Source organism: Oryctolagus cuniculus, chromosome 9 (genome assembly GCF_051225735.1).
Source record: "Oryctolagus cuniculus isolate XC-2025 breed Fujian yellow rabbit chromosome 9, ASM5122573v1, whole genome shotgun sequence".
In the NCBI taxonomy this organism is placed as follows: Eukaryota; Metazoa; Chordata; class Mammalia; order Lagomorpha; family Leporidae; genus Oryctolagus; species Oryctolagus cuniculus.
The window spans coordinates 82,425,423-82,447,335 of NC_142875.1; the positions used below are offsets into that span (position 1 = coordinate 82,425,423).

The 21,913-nt window shown below is 42.4% G+C and overlaps 1 protein-coding gene across 1 annotated transcript in view; it reads right to left on the reverse strand.

The window, feature by feature from the left end:
• Positions 1 to 743: 743 nt before the first annotated feature.
• The window catches only part of RXFP2 (relaxin family peptide receptor 2), a 77,404-nt gene continuing 56,234 nt past the window's right edge, over positions 744 to 21,913 (reverse strand). The window contains exons 14-18 of the mRNA XM_089303717.1: positions 18,643 to 18,714; positions 15,790 to 16,019; positions 14,736 to 15,146; positions 10,986 to 11,204; positions 744 to 4,546 (exon numbers count right to left, since the gene is read on the reverse strand). Coding sequence (XP_089159843.1) covers positions 4,287 to 4,546; positions 10,986 to 11,204; positions 14,736 to 15,146; positions 15,790 to 16,019; positions 18,643 to 18,714 — 1,192 coding nt within the window. The 3' untranslated portion in view covers positions 744 to 4,286. The remainder of the gene's footprint in view (positions 4,547 to 10,985; positions 11,205 to 14,735; positions 15,147 to 15,789; positions 16,020 to 18,642; positions 18,715 to 21,913) is intronic.

Genomic DNA, 21,913 nt, shown 5'->3' on the forward strand with positions numbered 1-21,913 from the left:
GATCTGAAGTGGAGCAGCTGGGACTCAAACTGGAACTCCTACATGGGGTTCTGGTGTCACAGGTGGAGGCCCAACTCACTGTGCCACACTGTCAGACCTAGCTCCTTGGTTTTCAATGCTGTATTTCCTTGCCCACACATGTCTTGCCTGTAATGGGACAGGGTATGGTTTCAGTTATAAAATCATTCCTGAATCAACACCCTAGCATCATGAATTCAGAGAACTGCCAAACTGGTGATAGAGTTAATGGTCCCAGATGGTTAAGAATTCATTTCTTCTTGTATTGAAACCCATTATAGTTTTATAACCCAAAATAGTTCTGACTTTGCTCTGGGCCTAGAGATAAGAGGTGTCCCTGTGGTCTGGGAGCAGAAGATTCCTGTTCCTGGATCTGCAATTTCATAAATTGCTTTTGTGGGTTCTTCGTTCTTAATTTGTAATTTGTTTCTCCCATATGTGGCATGTGGGGAAATATGCTGGAGACCATACTAATAAAATACATTGAATAATGAGTTTCAATCAGCTTGCAGGGCTTCTCAAGACTTTGGAAGTCTCCTACTGAAAATCCATTTAAAAGGAGAGTAGTCTAATTTCCTTTCATTTTCTTGGCTCAGAAGTGAACATTGTCATTATTAAATCTGCATTTTCATCTTGCATAAAGAGAATGTGAGAAAACTGACCTAAACTGATCAGTAGGCACACAAATAAACATAAAGACAGAGACTTGTAATCACTTTCCCACCTTTATTAACCAGGGTAAGGGAATAAGAAGATACATACACATATTCTATAATATTTTGTCTCTTGAGTAAAGTTTAGGCAATTTTGTATACATTCATGTATAGTACACATAGAAAGCCAAAAAGAACTATTTCTCATCTATATTCTTGGTTAAGTTTGGAAGGTACATTTCTATCAGACTTCTATGGAGCAGTTATAAAATGACAGGTTAGGTAGAGTTGGTGCCACTTTTCCATGTTCCATTTCTATGGTATGCATTTTCTGAATTGCTACTTTGTTGCCCAATTTGAGGATGGTAAAGCACAGTGAAGAGGCACTTTGGGCAAGAGAAATTCTGGAAAATATGGCATGTGTACATATGCAGCAGATCACCTGATATGAACTGGCACCAGAGTCATCCAAGACATAAATATTAGGGTGCTGGGTAGGCTTTCATGGCTGCATGATGCTATGGAGACCAGGTGAATGGAGCTGTAGAACTGGGCTGCAAGGTTGGGGTCCCCAGATGAATTGCTTCCAAAAGGTGGTGCAGAGAAGACTGAGGGAAGCTAGCAGAGGATGACACCAGCTGGATGAGAGCCCGTTGGAGAGGCTGTGCCATATATCAGAGATGGTCACGGAGAAGGTCTTGTCTTCAGCCAGGACCACTTTTGATCTCTCCCTCTTTGTGGCTCTGAAAAATGTGCAGATTTTCCAAGGGCAGCCTTGTGGATTGGGACCACTTTCTTGATGACCCAGGTTCTTCCCATTGTCTCTGAGACTGAGAAGCTGCAAATGGAGCACCAGTAGCAACTGCAGCAGCAGCAGGTACTTCTAGGGCCAAATGCAGGGCTGTCAAGAGGAAGTGCTAGGGGCTCTGCCTTTATTCCCTGAAGGATCTAGATCATCGTTGCTCTACTTGAGCTGTCTTGGTGGGAGAAGTTTGCAATTCAAGTGCCTGGACTGCTGATACATTTCTTAAAATTAACTTTGGCACACTGCTCTATTTAAACCTGGTGGAGAGAATTACATCCTCATTGTCTCCTGCAGACTGCCAACTTGCAAATGTGCCCTCTCTGCTGTTCTCACTTCTTGCTTCCATCTTCACTCTGATACCAGAGTGCAGCCACACAGATGGCTATTCCAGCTCTGACCACCCTATCCCTTTTGCTAAATTGCTCTTAGCTGGAAGTGCTCTGTGGGTAGGAAAGGATGCCAGGGGATGGAAGGACCCCTGACCATTAATGACTGTTTTTTTTAAAGGATAGAGATTTTAGGGAGGAACATGATATGAAACTGATAAAATGCAATGCAGCTGTAAAGTGGCCACTGAATTCCTACATACCTGAGAGAAGAGCAAGCCAGCTGCACCTTCTACCACAAGATGGGACAGTGGGGACTGTGGAGGTCAGAGCAGGAGCTCATTGCCTCTGCACATTTTGGTTATTAACTCTGATGTGTGCATATGTTTTTGTATTAACATATTAAATATTTAAAATGGTTCCAACTGAAAGTGTCAAAAAAACAGTCCATGGAAAATGTGTATTATGAAAAAGCTATGTATGGATTTCAAAATGGTTTTTCACCAAAATAAACTGTATTTTAATTGCATTTTTCTGCAAACGTTCTGAAGTAACCTCATAGTTTTCTGTTTCTGTAGCAGGACAGAATGTAGCAACATCTCTAAGCAATCAGAATTCAACCTGTGCAATCTGTTGGCATGCATTGCTAACCCGTGCACAAAAGTAGTTTCCATCTTCCAGGTTGCTGCCATCCAGCCCGGATCCTCTGGTCTCGTGCTCTCCTCATGTCCAGAGCAACCGCACGGATGTTCACAAAAAATAGCTCTCAGATGCTCAGCTCACGGTCTATCATGACTCTTTTCAAGAACAGGAGACACACATGTTTGCTAGGACTGAAATACCCTGGGCTTGGTGTCTATTCCTGTTTACGTCCTGTTGTGCAGGAATGTATTAGGAGTTAAATCATAGGATGGCTAAGCATGGGCAAAAAAAATGCAGTAAAATGCCAGTGAACCTAGAAGACAAGATATGAAGCAATTCTTCATCTTAAAGAGAGAAAAGGGAGAAAAGTTTGAAAGCATAGTGGAAAAGGGCAGCCTAGTCAATGGGAATGAACATTCTTTCTAGAAGCCCAACTGAAAGATTTCACTTGTGTCGGAATTATCTTACTTGATCAGAATGAAGGAACTCACATGATGTCTTTAGTCAATATTAACTAATAACAAGTAAATGACCAGAATGGCTATGAATCATGGTCTCCTTGATGCTGCTGAGTAAAAGGCCACCCATTTTCTATGTAATAGGAACCAAATTAATGTTGCAGTCAGTTGCTCACATCTTATCTCCTAACAGAAACTCAGAATTAGGTAAAGAGATTGAGTTACTGCTTCACACTTCAGCAAAAAGGGAAGAAGAAGAAAGAATGTGAGATATGTCTTATTAGCTGAAGTGTTTTTCCTAGCTATGTTTTTTACAGGAGAAACATGTTTAACCATCAATAAACCATATCCACAGTCTTTGTGAAACTTAAAATAATATATGGACAAGTGCAAAATATAATTTTATTAACCAGATTCTTTTTTCACATACAAACATTCAGTATAAAAAAGTATCCATACCTTCACACATACTGCTCATTTTCAAAAAGACAATTCTAAACTTACTGGCCTTTTTGTCAAAAAATAATCATAATTTATCTGCGTAAGCAAATGGTCTCAAACCACTGTTCTTGCATCTCCTTTAATACTTCTTGTCTGTGTACTCTGTGACGGCAGAACTCACCAGTAACAGGGATACTCCAAAGAAATCATGCTCACAAATATAGTTTTTGGTGGTTGCAGGTGCCCAATTTTCTTTTGTGCTCTGGCTAACTATAGGGAACATCTTGCTTGAAGATCTTATTCCTCCTGACCTTAAATAAAAGCCAAAAAGGTGAGTGGCACTAGGCTTCCTCATTGTACCTCTCTGGTCATATGTCCCATACGGTAACTGTTCATTTTCAAAGTCCTGAGTGAAGTTCTGCCTTAAAGCTGCCATCCCACTGGCCTCCATTCATCAGGACTTGGGGTGGGTGAACATCTTGGAAATCCTTGGCTATCAATTCAGCAGGATGCTGGCAGTTTTATTTGATATTGAAAAAGCAAGGAAAAAGATGTTAGATTTATGTTATCATGGTGGTTGTGAATGTTGCTAATTTATGGGCAGTGCAACTTGATGTCTAAAGCAGACCGTGTAGTGCCTACGAGTGGGCATTCATTGGTAGGCTGGTACAACGACAAGCAAGAGATCAGCTTGCATATCCCACTGTTCATGGATCCACTGTGCATTTCAGGAACAGAAGGGTGAGGTGACCCCCTGGGTGCAGCTCCCAGCACAGCCGATAGAGAGTATACCTGCCGGTGCAGTGTAGTGCCAGACCTGCTCTGCCTGCTGTGCACAAAGATTTGCCCTTGGTAAAGATGGAAAGCATTGCAGACGTCATCTTCCCAAAGCTGTTCCTTGTTTTAGGTAGCCCATGAAAAGTCCACTGACCCCAAACCATCACTAGGAAACTGGTTTCATTACATTCTCCCCAAGGGTTATTTTGTTCAAAATCCCAAGTTTAAGTGAAGAGGAGTCATCTGTCCACACAATGGAGGTAGATAAACTCTTCTTTTTAATCTTGAAGATGGATTTCCTCCGATGTTTGTGAAGCAGCTGTTTCAACTTGTCCTTAAAAACACTGGTGGTGAGAGTGTAGAGGATTGGGTTCAAGGCGCTGTTGACTGGGAGGAAAAATATCACAATCCAGGAAGTGATTGTGCCTGGAGAAGAAAATGAAATGTGAAAAAAAAATAATTAAAGTTTAGGTTTTAAGCAGATGTAAAATATGCACCACACTTTGCAGTCAATGCTACTTTTGGGAGGGCTGCCTGGTACATTGATACTTCCTCTCACCTTATGGGAATCGTTTTGTTGGAAGCCACAGGAGCTATGATTTTAAGGTCCTCCCAATTAACCTTGCTGAGTTCCAGTCACTAATCTGTAGGCTGTGATGAGCCCAAACAAGAGGACATATGTGAGCACACCTTGTAAACTCTAAATTTCTATGTATTTTTCTTGTTTACTTTTATAGAAAAAAATAATAAGGAAATAATAATTATTTTTTTCTTTCAAGATTTATTTATTTGAAAGTCAGAGTTACAGAGAGGGGAGAGAGAGAGAGAGAGAGAGAGATCTTTCATCTGCTGGTTCACCCCCCACCCCCATGGCTATAATAGCTGCAGCCAGGAGCCAAGAGCTTCATCCAATGTGAGTGACAGGGGCCCAAATACTTGGGCCATCATCTGCTGCTTTTCCAGGCACATTATCAAGGGAGCTAGATCAGAAGTGGAGCAGCTGGAGCTTGAACAATCACCCATATGGGATCCTGGCAGTGCAGGCAGCAGCCTATCAGCTATGCCACAATGCCAGCTTGAAATAATTCTTAATAGAATAGAGTTCAGGAAACCTGCTGTCTGGGAGCCAGATCGGACTTTGGTCTTAACTCTGTCCAGTCCTCAAGGTTCCCCTGCTATCCTATTATTGAAATCTGAAGAGCAAAGAGGAATGTATTCTCCAAACTTGGTGGATTCCCTTTTTGTTCAGCCTTATAAATGCTAACAGAATCTTCATGGAAAGAGACCACAGAAGGTTCTCTGTGAGGGGAAATTTGGAATAATAGCATTTGTTCCATTTTAATTAAAAAATACTTATTTATTGAAGGGCAGAGTGACCAGAGAGAGAGAGAGAAAAAGAAAGAGAGAGAGAGTTGAGAGAGAAAGTGGGGGAGAGGGAGAGGAGAGGGAGAGGGAGAGGGAGAGAGAGAGGGAGAGGGAGAGGGGGATAGAGAGAGAGAGAGAGAGAGAGAGAGAGAGAGAGATCCATCCATTGGGTCACTCCCCCAGATGGCTGCAACATCCAGGGTTGAAGCCAGGTGCCCATGAACTTCATGCAAAACTCCCATTTGGATGCAGGGGCCCAAGCACTTGGGTCATCTTCTGCTGCCTTCCCAGGCACATTAGCTGGGAGCTGTATTGGAAGAAGAGCAGCCAGCATTTAAATTTGGCACTCAGATGTACAATGCCTACAGCCATGCCTTAACACACTGTGACACAATGCTGTCCCCAGCATTTGCTCCTTGAGAATGAAATGTATTTCTTCTTCTCAACACGGCCTGGTCTGGTGGGCAGACAACTCCTAGGCACATGGGCAAATCACCATGCTCCCTAGACCGCTCAGAGCTGATCCTCCCTTCCTGGACTGAATCCGGGAGCCAGGCTGGAGTCAGACATGTGAATTCCCATTGCAGCACTGACTCCTGTGATTTTCCAAGCCCTTGGTGCCACACTGCCTCCTCCCTTATCTTCAGAGTTTCAGAGACCTCCCCGCTCAGGTGAAGAGCAGGGTGTTATCTCACTCTTCTGCCTCCTCTATCTTTCTCCACCCTACAATTTTCTTTTCCTTTGACCACTGCTGTTTTGTTCCTCTCTTGACCTTGCTTTGCTTCTCATTTCCCTCTGTTCTTCTGTATCGTTTTCACTTCTCTCCTTATCCAATCTTCTCTCCTGACTCCTTCCTTCTTTCTTCTTCCTGCTTCCTTCTTGGCAACATTTTCCTCTTCTTTCCTCATATCATCCCTTTTTCCTTGTCCTTATTTTTTCTAAATATTTAATTATCTATTTGAAAGGCAAAGTTACACACACACACACACACACACACGGGATGGGGGAAGAGAGAGACAGAGAGAAAGAGAAAGAGAGAGAGAGAGAGAGAGAGAGAGAGAGAAATAGGAAGAGAGAGAGAGAGAGAGCACTTTTCTATCCACTGGTTCACTCTCCAGATGGTCACAGCAGCCAGGGCTGGGCCAGGCTTATGCCAGGAACCTGAAACTCTCTTCAGGTCTCCCATGTGGGTGGCAGGGGCCCAAGTACTTGAGTCACCTTTCCCCTGCTTTCCCAGGCACATTAACAGGGAGCTGGATCAGAATCAGAGCAGCCAGTATTCAAATTTATGCTCATCTGGGATGCCTGCATCGCATGGGATGGCTTAACCTACTGAGCCATAACACCAGGAAAAAAAAGGAAGGAAAAATAAGTCTTTAGTTTAGCTTAGCTTAGATGAATTAAAGTTTCATATTATTTGTCTTCATTTTAAAAATTTAAGTGATCTAGGCATCTCATGATTGGAGAAAAAGTTATTTTGCTTTTGTGTTATGTCCCAAAGGGAAACTTGATCAGTTATATCAGTTATCTCACCTCCATGTGACAGAGAAAGACTTCCTGGCAGTCCTTGCTTTTAGTGAGGCAAAGACAAATAAGCCCCCTAAGTCCACCTGTGAGTTCCATTCGAAATGAGACCTCTTGTTCCACCCTGGGAGAGCCCTAATCTAAGATTAGCAGCTGAGTCCAGAGGCAGGAGGGCTAAGGCCGGCTGTCCTCTTGACTGCACCGGATCCCATCAGTGGCAGGCCATGGCCAACAGGCCCTGCAGTTCTCAGAGGGCAGGGACAGGATGAACTTAGGTCAGTGAATGCAGCATTGTTGCCTGCACACTGTGGGAAGTCAGACCAGCAGGGGAAGGGCTTTGCTGAGAGTGGTAAAGGCACACTGAGGTGCTCTGGCAAACCTCAAAAAGTCTTGAACTATAAGAGGAGAGAAGGATCAGTGGGCAGTCCCGTGAGTTTTATACAAGGCATTTTTTTCCTGTTCTATCTCCCTTTGTTGAGGTGTTTATTAAGCTTGTCATGATATGAACTGAGGATAATAATTACACCTGCTACTGTCTGACACCCTCCATCACCAGACAGTTCCTGATTCTAAATCAGAGAGCCTGGTAGGCTGAACTGTATTTCCTTCCCCTTCCCCCAACCTATCCCATAGTATCTTCTACTATGACTATATTTGGGGATAGGCCTTCAAAGAGGTAAGTTAGGAACGAGGTCATTAGGGTGGGTCCTAGTCCAAGCTGACTGCCAGTCTTTATAGGAGGAGGAAACTTGAAGGCATGAAGAGATACCAGGGATACACACACAGAGGAAAAGTCGTGTGAGGACACAGCAAGAAGGCGGCCATCAGTGAGCCAAGGAGAGTGGCCTCAGGACAGACCAAATCAGTCCACTCCTTGATCTTGGATTTCAGGCTCCAGAGGCGCGAGAAAATAACTTCCTGCAGTACTTTATCATGAAGGTCCTAGCAAACTTATATGTAGAGAAAAAGCCTCAAGAAGTTAACATACAGGAGGTTAGGAAGAGGAGGGACATGTGGATGTTCGGTGTAGCGGTTTAGATCCCAGTTGGGCTACTTGGGTTTAAGTCCTGGTTCTGCACCTGTTTCCAGCTTCTGGCTGAGGTGCACCCTTGGGGGCAGCAATGACAGCTCAAGGAATTGGGTCTGTGATGCTCATGTGGGAGGCCTGGATTGAGTTCCTGGCTTCTGTCTTCAGCATAACTCAACCCCAGCTGCCATAGGCATTTGAAGAATGAACCAGCCAAACTCTATATACCTGTCTTTGTTTTCTGCCTCTCAAATAAAAATAAAGTGGAAGGAACTTGAGACATCTGGCAGAAATGGTGCCAGTGAGGTAAGGTGGGCTCCCTGAGTTCCCTCAGTGGGTCACTGGCAGGGTCAGGACAGGAACCAGGGCATTCTGTTGCTATGCAAGGCTGCCTCCCCTCCCATCTGCAGGAAGGCAGGACATCAGAAGGTGCAGGGACTGGAGCGAGGCAGGTGAGATGAAGCCCAGCCATCCCACTTCTCTTGGACCAGCTCAGCCTCCTTAGTCAATGAGGTGTAGCTCACTTCAGAGCTCACATGGGTTTTGACAGCACTCCCGTGTTCCTGCCCCATGACCGCATCCACCATTATGGCAGAAGCATAGTGGTATTGAATAACACTTCATGAAGAGCTCTGTGGCAAATGCAAAGATGAAGAAAGTATGGTCCTTGCCCCCTTGAAACTTATCATTTGAAGGGATCAATGGACGCCTTCAAAAATAATGCTGGGGGCCTGGCGATTGGCATATTGGTTAACATGAAGCTTGGGACTCCACACCCCATCTTGGAGAGCCCGGGTTTGAGTCTGTGCTCTACCTTCCATTCAGCTGCCACCCTGGGAGGCAGCAGGTGATGGTTCAACTACTTGGGTCCCTGCCACCCATGTGGGAGACCTAAATTGAATTATTGGCTCCTAGTTTTGATCAGGCCTAGCTCTGGCTGTTATAGGCATTTGGGGAGTGAACCAGCAGATCACATCTCTCTTTCTCTCTCTGTCTTTCAAATAAATGAAAATAAGTAAAAAAATGAAAAAAGTAAAATGAGTATCTTTAAAATAATGCTGAGGGGCCAGCCCAATATCACAGTGTGTTAAACTATCACCTGCCGTGCCAACATCACATAGGGGCACTGGTTTGGGTCCTGGCTGGTCTGCTTCTGATCCAGCTCCCTGCTAATGTGCCTGAGAATGAAACAAAAGATGGCTCAAGTAGTTGGGCCACTGCCACCCACAAGAGACCTGATTGAAGCTCCTGGCTCCTGGCTTCAGCCTGGCCCAGCCCCAGCTGTTGCGGTCATTTGTGAAGTGAACAAGCAGATGAAATCTCTCTCTCTCTCTCTCTCTCTCTCTCTCTCTCTCTCTTATTAGCTAACTCTACCTTTCAGCTAAAAAAAATTAAGTCCTTAAAAAATCAAGCAATGTTGATACAAGGCAGCTCGGATGAGGTTAATGACTGAGTTAAGCACCTGGGCTGAAAGAGAGAAGAGTTGAGAGAGGTCTGGACTGCAGCATGGAGGAGGGAGCCTTTGGGGTCTACTCTTGCAGGATTGCACGGGACACAGGCAGAGTCGAAAGTTTAATCCAGGTGGAGGGAACAGTTCCAGCAAAAGCTGATGTCTTATCAGAAGAGTGCAGAGGAAAAGCCCAGTAATTCCAATGGGCCTGGATCATGGAGTATAGGAGGGTGGGGTGGGAGTTATGAAACATGAAAATGCTAATCCCAGTATCTGGACTTGATCCATGAGAAATGGAGGCCAATGGCCATTTTGGCCCTGTTGAATTGGAAATGATAGGACATAAAAATTGGGATGTCCAGGTAGCTGTAACAGATTGGAGACTATTCAAGTAAACATCTGTAGCCAGTAATACAGAGTTGATTTGCTCCTCGTGTACAACTGACTCTCCCTGAATGATATCACACAGTCTTCTATGATTTCTCTCCTCCCCGCCCAGCAGGGGCTTCCAAGTCTTCAGCCCTCCTCTCCCTGCTGCGTTTCATTTCCACATCTCACATGGCCGAGTGACATACACGGCTGGTTGTGGAGAAGAAGTCTATGGTTAGGAGACCGCCACGGGTGCTGGGTGGCATTCTGCAGCACAACGTGGGGCAAGGCCTCACATGACTGTGCACAAGCCATAGGCACAGAGACAGTGCAGCTGTGGGTCATTTGTGCGCTCATCACTTTCATTAGGGTGCTGTGTGACAGTGGGGCACCGAGATGAGTAAGACATAATCCCTGCCTTGGGTCAAGCTGCAACAGTGAGCCGAAGATGATGCCAGCTGTTTCACCGAGAATCTGGGTAAAGCCCTGGAGGACTTCTAAACGGCTGTCATCTCTAAATCCCAGAAAGGGCTTTCAGTGAACTCCTAACCAATGAAAGGTGAATTTCTCTGGCTGAAGTGGGCCAGGAGCCTGGCCTTTGGGATGATGTGCTTGCCTGGAACATCCGCACTCCCTGGAGCCACAGTGACATCATGTGGGTTGCACTATGGGATAGGCTGGCTGGTCTACCAGGTGAGAGTGCATGAGAATCACAAAGAGGGGTATGGGGAAACACCTATGCACAAGCCTTAGCCCCCAGACACTAACTCCAGAGGCTAGGAACCTGGAGAACCTGGTCATGTATATTTTGATTCTTTAAAAAATGGGTGCTCATGGTTAAGAACAACTACCTAATTCATGTAGACCCAAGATGCTCTGGCTTAGTTTCTCTCTAGCTTTGGCTTTTTTTTTTAATTAAAACAATTTTTTTTTATTCTTGGCTGGATTGCACTACTACCCTGTTGCACTGCTATCTCAGAATATCAATTATAAAGCCCTGGAGGGAAATAATAACTTTTGCATTGCTGCTGTGGGCATTTGTGGAGGATTTACTATGTGTCCGTGGTTCTGGCCTCATCAAAGGGCATAAGGAAGGTACATTGTAGGTGGGAATGATAGAAGGGACTGACCTGGTATTTCCACCTGGAAGAGGGAAAGGATTTTAACGACAAACACAGGAATCCAGCAGATGGCATCAGAGAACACTATAAAAAAGAAACGATTTGCCACAGCCACCTCTCTTCCAAGGTGAGTTCTCACTTCCGAGGTCTGCAAGGTGGTTTTTTGAATGGAACAGAACATAGTAACATAGGAAAACGCAATGATGAGAAAAGCCAGCAAGTTCACACCTGTTGGGAGAAGCACACCTCTTAACATCTCAGGCATTTGTATGGTGCCTCCCTCCTACCCTGGTAGTTCTGAGAAGCTGTCTTTTGAATAAGCCCAGTGGAATTCTGCTAAAATTCCCTCATTCGAGGAAATAAGATAAAGGAATTGGGTTTTCCAGATCAAAAGGAGATTTCAAATACATAAACCTTTTACGAAGAATTACAGGCTTCTGAATTCTGAGGTTGGTATCTGATGAAGTAAACACTAGCTTTTTTAAAGCATGAAGAAAGCTCTTTTTGTTTCTAGCTCTCTGCAAATTCAGACCTACAGGGAATCCTGTAGTCATATACATGTCTCAACAAATAAATCCAACTCCATTTCCTTATCTCATAAATATGAATAAGATAACCTTGGAATTTATCATAAACATAATTGCGTTTCTACGCAACAGTCTTGGTCTTAAATAAAAATAATACATAGAACAAAAGACCTTTTGTTTATGTTTCTTTAGTGTGACTTGGAAACCTTAGAAATACAGAAGACTTAAAAACGCAACAAGATGAATCACTCTCTTTAGGCCAAATGCATTCATGAGATTTTCACGTAACATCACCATCCCCTAAAATACTGACTTCCCAGTCACTTCATTTGCTTTATTCTTGCTGTAATAAATTTGAAGTGTGATCGTTCGCATTCTCAATTCCCGCAATTCGCACATATTTTCAAAGTTGTTTAAAAATGTTCATTTGAATGTGGACTGTATGTAACACTGGTGAGGTCTAGCGTAATACTTCAAGTTCAAGATACCTGCTCTTTTTATCCAAAGCACTTTATATTCCACAGAATCTTACCATAAGCTATATAATAGGATTATATAAAATTGGATCAAATTTGCTTGTCTTAGTTCTTTTGTCAGACAGTGTAGATAAACATAAAATGACTCTTCTAGAGGATACTTCCCTAGCCCCAGTTTTGAAAACAGATTTATGGAAAGGCTTAAAAGCATAATGTAAATGCATTACGGTAGCGTAAAGTGTAAAAGACAAGGGAAACAAGGTGGGGTGTATATGGAAACTTGTACTACCTGCAACTTTTCTCTAAAACTATTTGACAATTTAAAAATTAGCTAAAATCGTTCAAGATCCAGCTACTCCACTTCAAATCCAGCTTCCTGCTAATGTGCCTAGGAAGGCAGCAGCGAGTGACCCAAGTACTTGGGTCTGTCACCCACATGGGTGACCTGGATGGAGTTCTTTTTTTTTTTTTTAATGTATTCATTTATTTGAAAGGCAAAGTTACAGACAGCGAGAGAGACAGAGAGAAAGGCCTTCCATCCACTGGTTCACTCCCCAAATGGTTGCAATGGCTGGAGCTGAGATGATCTGGAGCCAGGAGCCAGGAGTTTCTTCTGGGTCTCCCATATGGATGTAGGGGCCCAAGCACTTGGGCTATCTTCCAGCACTTTCCCAGATCATAAGCAGAGGGCTGGACTGGAACAGGAGCAGCCAGGACATGAACCGGGGGCCATATAGATGCTGACATCACAGGCAGAGGCTTAGCCTACTACGCCATAATACTGGCCCTTGGATGGAGTTCTTGACTCCTGATTACAGCCTGGCCCAGCCCTGGCTGCTGTGGACATTTTGGGGATTGAATCAGTGGATGAAAGATCTCTCTCTCGCTCACTCGCCCTCATTGTCTCATCTCTTCTTCTCTGTCACTCTGCCTTTGATATAAAGAAATAAGAAAAAAGAAAAGCACGTACTTTATCTGGAGATCTAGAGCTCTGAAGTCCTCTCACAGGCAAACTGATGATGACGATGATGCGAGGGTGTGTGCGTGCGTTACTGTCTGCTTATGTATCTGGAATACATCACAGGTGCTTAATCCTTTCTAGCTGACCTCTTTGCCTTCATTGTAAGATCCAGCCACAGGGAACTTCCTGAGCCCTACATCTGGACCTATTCCCTGGCATGGGGCCCCTGCATCCCTGTGTCTTTTCCTGGAACCCAGCCCCTGTTCCTCCTCTGATCTCACTTGGCTGATGCCGCTTCATCTTTTGGGCCCCTGATTGGACTCATTTCTACTGGGAAGCCTTCCCTTGTCCTTGGATCTGGGGTTTCTAGAACATCCTGTACTCTTCTCTCATGGCATTTATCAGCCTGTGACGAAGGATGTGTTTACTTCTCTGCCTCCTCCTCTCTGACCTGTAAGGACCAGACCTGCTATATATTTCCAGTTTCCAGTAGAGTGCACAGACCATAGTAGGTGCTAAATAAATCCTCACAAACTCAATTTGCAGTGTGTGTGTGTGTGTGTGTGTGTACTATGTGCACCCTTGTGTTAGGAGCAAGAAGCAAATGAGTCATGAAGAAATGTAAGGAATGGTTTGCTCTATCCTAGGAGTGAGATGCCATGAACAACTGCAACCAAACATGGAAGTGTATGAAGAATATTATTAAAACAAGGCAAACTAAACATGTTGCTTGTCAGAGGAGGAAGAGAAGGAATGGATGGAGAAGAGTTGGGTAGGATAGTTAGGGTCATTTCAAGACGAGTTATAAGTGACTATTTAAACTTGATCTTGCAAATGGTAGGGGCAATAGTGGAGCAGAGACAGAACACTGCCCTTCTGAAACTCAGGGAGATTATGGAGTGATCACGAACAGAGGTCGAAAGACCAGTAAGGGCTCAGGCAGTAACTCAGGGTCGGGCTAGACAGACTTTCAACCAAGGCGACAGCCAATGGCAGAGACGGAAAAGGAGAAAAGGCAGAAGAGTGTTTTGATGACAAATATCTGAGGCCCCAAAAATGACAATGCAGATTGCTAACTGCAAGAAAGAGAAGACAAAACAAGAAGTGGGAGTCTAAAGATAACAGTGCCTTAGTTAAAGAGGGGACCTGGAAATAGACTTAATTCTAAGCAGAACTCATATGTCATGGACAACAGTTATTTTCTTTTTTTAACTTTAAAAGACTAAATTTGGTACTTATTTGTAACAGAGAATGTAGGGATTTTTCTAAAAAATTAGGGGCAATTAAGAAAACTGAAAAGAAAATAGCTTCATGAAGCATCCTTACAACTGCTGATTCAAGAGCTGTATTTACCAAGGATATCACTCTTCTGGTATTTCCATTTAGATGACCTCTGTGAGTGAGTCTCCAATGCTGTTTTTATTTCTTTAAATCGTCACTAGATTGTAAAAAATAAATGGGTTCAAATAACTTGGTAGAGATACCGGACTAGGCACTAACAGAGAATTCTTCCAGCTCATAGTCACTGTAGGTGAACATGAAATCAAAGGAATTTAGGGCTAATAAAAAGATCATCCAGGGATTCTAAGTGTATGTTGCCGTTTTCCACACTAAATCTGTACAACAAAAGCTTTAGAAGCGCTTCTGAAAATACACAGCAGAGATTTTTCTGTAAAGAGGACCCCATCTGGACAACCAGTTTACTTTCTGAAGGAGACAATTCCACTTTGGCTGAAATTTACGGCATTTATATCACAATTGTGTTTTTCCAGGAAATAAAAAAAATGTAATTTACCTAGAAAAATTCCAAGAGAATACACTTTGCTTCCAATATCTTCTGTTTGGTCATGATAAAGTGGAAAACACACTCCATTTTGCCCATAAAAGTTTCCAAAATAATCCTCATCCCAAAAAGGAATCGCGGCTATCAGAAACCCCACCAGCCAGATGCAGCCGAGGCTGAGCGAAGTCTGCCGTCTTCCGGGGCGAACGTTACTGAAGGGGAACACGATGACCAGGAACTTCTCCAGAGTCAGGTAGGTCAGCAGGAGGACAGAGACTTCGGTAGACAGCATGGCCAGGAAGCCCATGAGGCGGCATTGTACGCTCTCCATCCACAGCAGGGCATACTTCTGATACTGTCCTCGGTATCTCATATCAAAAAAGCCAATGAAAAGCAGGTAGACACCCATCAAGCAGTCGGCACCTGTGAAGGAATTGACACAAGGGATGTTGGTGGCCCCAGCATCTCTGGAGTTAGTTTTTTTGATTAGGAATCATTTCTTCAGCATGTATGGAATGAAGTAATGGAAACACCTGCTAGAATACCAAGAAGCCATTGAACTTCAAAATCTGTACTGCTTCTAAGGTATCACACTATGTCTGTTCCACAGCTAAAAGATAGAAGAGGACATTTGAGGATGGGGAGCTTTTAAGCAGAAAACATGTATTTCTGCTAGTTTAAAAGAGGAAAACAAGTAGTTCTTGCATAATTAATAAAGAGAATCATTTCCCATGTTGAGGAACGTGGGTGTTAATGGAATTGAAATTAATGAAGCTTAGTTTTATAATCCACAAACTTTTCTTCATGTTCTGTCACCTGATTCATCACCCTTGGATCCCATTTCCAAGAGTCAACCCCCAGAAGTAGGTCATGGTAAGGTCCTGTCACCTAACACAGAGCTGCTAAGAGCAGTACTTTTGTGTTTAGAAAACAAAACCTTTCCCAGCGTGGCACCTGTAATTCACATTAAATGCCATTTTTGACATATACATGCCAACAACTTATATATCTAGTGTGTAGCTCCCAGAAGGTGCTCTAAATCTACTGAGGTAGGAAACATACTTACAACAAAGGACTTTGATGGACAGGGCGTGAGTTGTATTTTCGGCTTTAATGAAAGATCTCATGCCAATGACAAAAAGATTTCCAAAGCAGGTAATGAAAGCTATAACCCAGACAAACACTCTGAGGATATTGTTAGCCAAGAGGTCCTCAAATGAAGAAATGCCGTCAGTCGAGGGCATACATATTCGGACATGGGGAGCATAGGAGCAGTATCGAAAGTTTTTGAAATAACTAAAGTCAAAGGGAAAAAAAGAGTCACTTGCCAGTAATGATAGAGAAATTACAGTTGCAGTGCCATCAAGGGGTACCGGTCTATGTTAGGTATGCAACTTTGCTAGGTTGGTTTAGTAGTGATTATGTAACTTGAGGCTTCTTCATTAAACAATATGCTACCTCACTACTGTTCTTCAAAAGATGAGGCATCTCAAGGGCATAGAATTTTGGTGGCTTGGCCCAGGACAGTCAGGGGGAGGACATGGGACAAAGTCTTAGGGGCCCTAGGATTTCCTCTGGTCACATGAGGCTATTCTTTAGGACATTATAAGAAGAGGGCTATCATTGTTAAATGAATCTCTTAGGTAAGAGTTGGGGCTTGGGTTCGGGATACAGGAAACCTGCCTGCTGTAGTCACTAAACTCATTCTTGCTCTTATCTTTAAACTCTGAAGTCTCCCCACTTCAGCCTCCTTTTCCTGGACGCTGGCAGGAAAGGAATGCCTCTGAGACTAGGAAAAGTCTGTCTCCCTGGAGCTGGCAGAATTATTTGCCTTAAACACAGGTTTCTTACCAGGTCTTGACTGACTTAAACAATTTGTAGAGGAAAACAAATTGGTCAGTGTGTTTATGTTCTGAGTACAGGAATCTCAGGTGTTGGAATTGGTGAGGCCATTTGGCTAATGGCCAGATCCCAAACCCAGGCATGCAGGATTTTCTCCCATAACAGTCATTATGTTTTTATTATTTCATACCTCTATATGTTCATTTCTCTGCTCTATTCTCTCAATCTGGTTTTTTTTTTGTTCATTTGTTTTTGTTTTTCCATCTGCCAATTCAGTTTCTAGACCAGCAAGTTAAACAAAGCTTTGCTTGCCACAGTCTCAGGACTCTCTGTGATTGGACTCTGGGCTGCCTAAGCCTCCTGGCCTCCTTGCCTTCATCATACACTCTACCCAGACACATGGGCCACTTTCCATTTCCCGCACCAGCCAGAAGCATGCCCTTAGGGCCTTACTTTTGCTTTTGCCTCTGCCTGGAGGATTCTTACCCCACATATTACCAAGGCTGCTCCCTGCCTGCCACCCAGGTCTGCTTTCCATCTAACCATCTAAACCGTCCTTCTAGTTCCTTATCTTGCTTTATTTGTCTTCATAGAATTTATTAACTATTTATTAGCTTCATAGAATTTATTAACTAGTTACTTGCTGGTTCTCAAAGCTCAGTGGAAGCTCCATGGGACAAACATTCTCTCTTTTGCTCACCACTGTGTTCTCAGCATCTGAAACAAACAGTTCCTGGCCCATAGAAGGTACTCAACAAATATTTCTTTGATAGTAAGATGATGATGCATGAGTCAGTGCTGAGTGTGTCAGTTAGGGAGACAGAGGTAATCCCTGCCCTGTAGTAGCTTTCAGTAAAACATCCTAATATCTGGCATACAATTAAAGGAATTTGACATAAAATGATCTTGGTTTCTTCTCCTTCCCTGGAGCCCCTGGAACACACTTCACTTGGCCTCTTGGTTCTTTAGGGGTTGCATTATTTCCACTGTCTTCAGGAGAGCCACCTAGGGTCTCTCTCCTTCCACTGTGACCATACTACAGTTGGCAGGTGGAAGGGATGGAGGTGATGAGGTGAGCTGTTTCAATAAGTGAAGGATGAGGAAAATTAAAGAGAATAAAAAGATTATTTATTAGGGAAGTAACTAAGCTAACGTGTTTTGTTCATCATTGGGACCTTCTTGACCTTGACCTAAGGTCCATATTTAAGACAGCAGCTTCTCTATAAAGTTCTAAGAATAGACTTGCTCTATTCTATGCAGACCTCACATTCTGCCTACAATAAAGAAACAATAGCCTTATGAACTATTTATCTAAAAGTGCCACAGAAAAAGAAATTAACCAAACCATGTGGATATGAATTGAACACGTGTCTTTTAGTAATCACACCTGCTGCACAGACATAAACAAATGTTCTCCCAAAAGAGCACCTTCATATCAACTCTTTCATCCATTTGCTGCACCCAACTTGTAATCTTACATCGAATCCTCCCTATTTTTGTGGACAACAATGGTTAATTTTTGAAATCATGACACATAGTTTATACATTTGATAAAGAAATGATCATGTTATAAACACATATATTAACACAACTTACACAGTGCACTTTATATTAAAGTGACTTATCAAAAACTACTATAAAGATTAATTACCTCCATTTTGTAGTGCACTTAGTAACAGTAACAACACCTGGAATTTATATAGCACCTTTCTTCCTAAGGGCTCAAATCTTAGAGCAGCCGACTGCTCATTCATGTGAAGTGAATTAATGTTTCCAGGTCTCGTGAGTACCATTTAGCCAGTGACTTCATCTTGTGTAATATGTGGCATTCTGGTACCCTGATCTCATTTTGGGCCTCAATTGGATAAACATCGTGTTTCCAGGGAGAAGGGTCATTCATGTCGGCACATCATAATATTGAACTCTATTTGACAGGGACCAAAGGTGACAAAATTAAAAAGTTCTCAATAAAAAGACTTTTGTTGCATAAAAACACATTGCAGTGATACATTATACAGTTCACATGAGAGCACTGGAAACATTCCCATGCTCTCTTCTCCATTTCATACATACATACATGTGAGAAAGATTCTTCATGGGTTGAAACATGCGTGTGTTTATATTTGGAATCTCTATCCTTTCCAGGTCTCTGGAAAACATGTACAATAGGTTTAATGTTTTTAAGGTCAAACTTTTAAAAAGTTTGTCTTCATAGAATTTATTAACTATTTATTAGCTTATTAGTTTGGAAGGGAGAAGAAAAGAGAAAGAGACACGGATAATGGGGGTAAGAAGAGGAGGGTTAGGGGAAAGAGAGAGACTTTCTACCCACTAGTTCATTCCCCAAATGCCTGCAACAGCCAACAGGGCTATGCCAAGCTGAAGCCAGAGTTTGGAACTCAATCTGAGTCTCCTGGGTGGCAGGATCTCAAGCACTTGGGCCGTTCACCTGCTGCCTCCCACTGTGCATAAGCAGAAGGATGGATTGGAAGTGGAGCCAGGACTCAAACCTAGGGACTCTTATATGGGATGCAAACACGATAAGCTGTGGCAAATGCTCCCTCTACCCCTTTAAAACAAATGTCTCAATTATTCTATAAATAATGAAAGCTGTGGGATCTTTGACTAAACATGGTTTCTTTTTTTAAAAAAAAATTTGAAACACACACAGAGAGAGAGAGAGAGAGAGAGAGAAACAGAGAGAGAGAGAAACAGAGAGAGAGAAACAGAGATCTCCCATCCATTGGTTTATTCCCCAAATGCCCACAACAACCAACACTGGGCTAGGTGAAGTCAAGATCCAGGAGCTCAACCCAGGCACCCAACTACTTGAGCCATTACTTTTGCCTTTTAGGATAAACCCTGGGGGAAATCTTTTTTAATAATTGCATTCTTTGGGGGCCGGTGCTGTGGCACAGTGGGTTAACGCCCTGGCCTGAAGCGTCGGCATCCCATATGGGCGCCTGTTCTAGTCCTGGCTGCTCCTCTTCTGATCCAGCTCTCTGCTATGGCCTAGGAAAGCAGCAGAGAATGGCCCAAGTCCTTGGGCCCCTGTACCCATGTAAGAGATCCGGAAGAAGCTGCTGGCTTCTGATCAGTGTAGCTCCGGCCATTGCGGCCAATTAGGGAATGAACCTTCGGATGGAAGACCTCTCTCTCTCTCTCTGCCTCTCCTTCTCTCTCTGTGTAACTCTGACTTTCAAATAAATAAATAAATCTTAAAAAATTGCATTCTTTGTTATAGGGTGATTATTTTTTAAAGATTATTATGCATTATTTGTTATATACCAAATACAGTGATTCAAAATCTTATGGTACCAGTTTCAACTGGGATGAGGATTTTATATGATGTGCTACTTTAGAAAACTGACATATTGACATTTCTCTTCACATGTCCAGCAAGTTGGGGCTGATTTTGTCACTTTACATGCAGAATTATGTCCTAATACTGCATTTTCATTCATTTTTTGATTTAAAAATGGCAATGGTGATTTGTGTGATTATGAGTTTCATCTTACAAATAACATGGTAGTTAGAGGATTTCCTCTAGTAGCTGAACTTCTAACCTGAGTGCATCACTAAAGTGAGTTTTGTGAAAATCTGAATTTAAGTGTTGTCATTTTTTTCTTGCCAATAGGTCTTTTTTTTTTGTCTTTAAGATTTTTATGGTAGAAAATATGAAGGTAGCCAAGACTGGCTTCAATTCAGGACAATCACTATCTATGACAACTGTAGGAAGTGTAATTCTTTTAATTCCTCCAGACCCCTTAAGATATCATCAGAGAGCTCCAGCAATCATTTCCACTCTCTAATTTATCCAGAATTATTTACAAATGTAGATACTTTGAAGACCTCTCTAGGACGGTGTGAATTAAGAGCTGCTACAAAAGGAAATGAATAGGGAGGGGACAATCTAATAACAATGTTTTCTGGTTTTAATGTTTGTCGTGAAAGATGCTGGATTACCATTTGGCTATCCTGAACAGGGTTTCTGAGCCTAGTTCTGAGTTTGCCTGTGCCCAGTGGGTCCTTTCTCGAGGAAACATAGAAGTAGAAGTCAGAAATGAAGCTTGGGGGAGCTGTTACACTGCTGATTCATCAAGTCCCCTGCAGCAGAAAAGCTGCGAACCTTTTTAAAGGTTTTTCCCTTCTTTGCTCTCTTGTTCTCTTCTGGATGCATTAAAATCTTAGCTTTACAGGGGCCCTGTGATTCTTTCATTAATACTTTATAGTGTCTTAAAGAGCAGAGGCTATACATTCTGAGTACTTAAGACCATGTGATGCATAATTTGGAGGTCAATAAATGGTTTGGAAATGAATTTGTAAATGTATCTTAGGAAAAACACATGAGATAGTTAGGAAAAGGAAGAAATAAAGGAAGAAACTCATGGAGTGAACAGTTACTACATTGACTTTCAAAAGGGTGTTACATAATGCCTTGGTATTTTGGTTTTCAGAAATGCAATATGTGGTGAGTGAAGGGAAGAGTATGTTGTCTACATCCTGAGGTCTCTGCTTATATTTAAAAACAATGGGATGAATATCTATCTATCTATCTATCTATCATCTATCTATCTAGATTGTAGCTTCTTACCAGCAGGGACCAAAGCTATGCCATCAGTGAATGTCCACTAATACCTGTTGAGTGAGAACCTAAATTTTACATTAATTTCCAATGGAAAACCATTTAGCAAGAATACATAATGTTATTATACATTTGTCCTTAGCATTAAATGAAGAAATACTGAGTTTAGATAATGTGGGAAATGTAGTATGCTGAGCTAAAACAAATAAGCCAAGGAACTTGAGCCAACAGTTGCCATCCATGGGTAAAAGATCATGAAGTTCAAAAGATGCCAGCAGAATTCTTAGCATCATTGGAATCTATTATAATATGGCTAAAATTTTAAAATACTAACCAACATTAATTATTTGAATGTTCATATTTGTGGGATATATTTTTCCTTACTTACTGAAAAATAAAAACACACACTGTTGTCCAATATCAGACAGTTTCTTGTAGGAAAGGGGAAAATGGAAAAAGGAAGCAAGTCTTTTATATAATTTTTTTTACCAAACTTTCAGTAGCAATATTATTGCAAATGTAATTCTTTGTTAAAATTGTGGGATGAGATTTTTCCACTTGAGCCCAGTTTTCAGGAAGGGATGATTTGTGTCTTCCAACTCTGAAACGACCTTTACAAGTGGTGAATGGCAAAAAAGGAGGCATTGCTGTTATTCACACATACTTGACATCACAGTGATACTCAAGGCCATCTGATAGTGCACACTCCTGTGTGTAAAATACCCATTCAAAACAGGTGGGTCTCTAAGTAAAGCATGTCCAC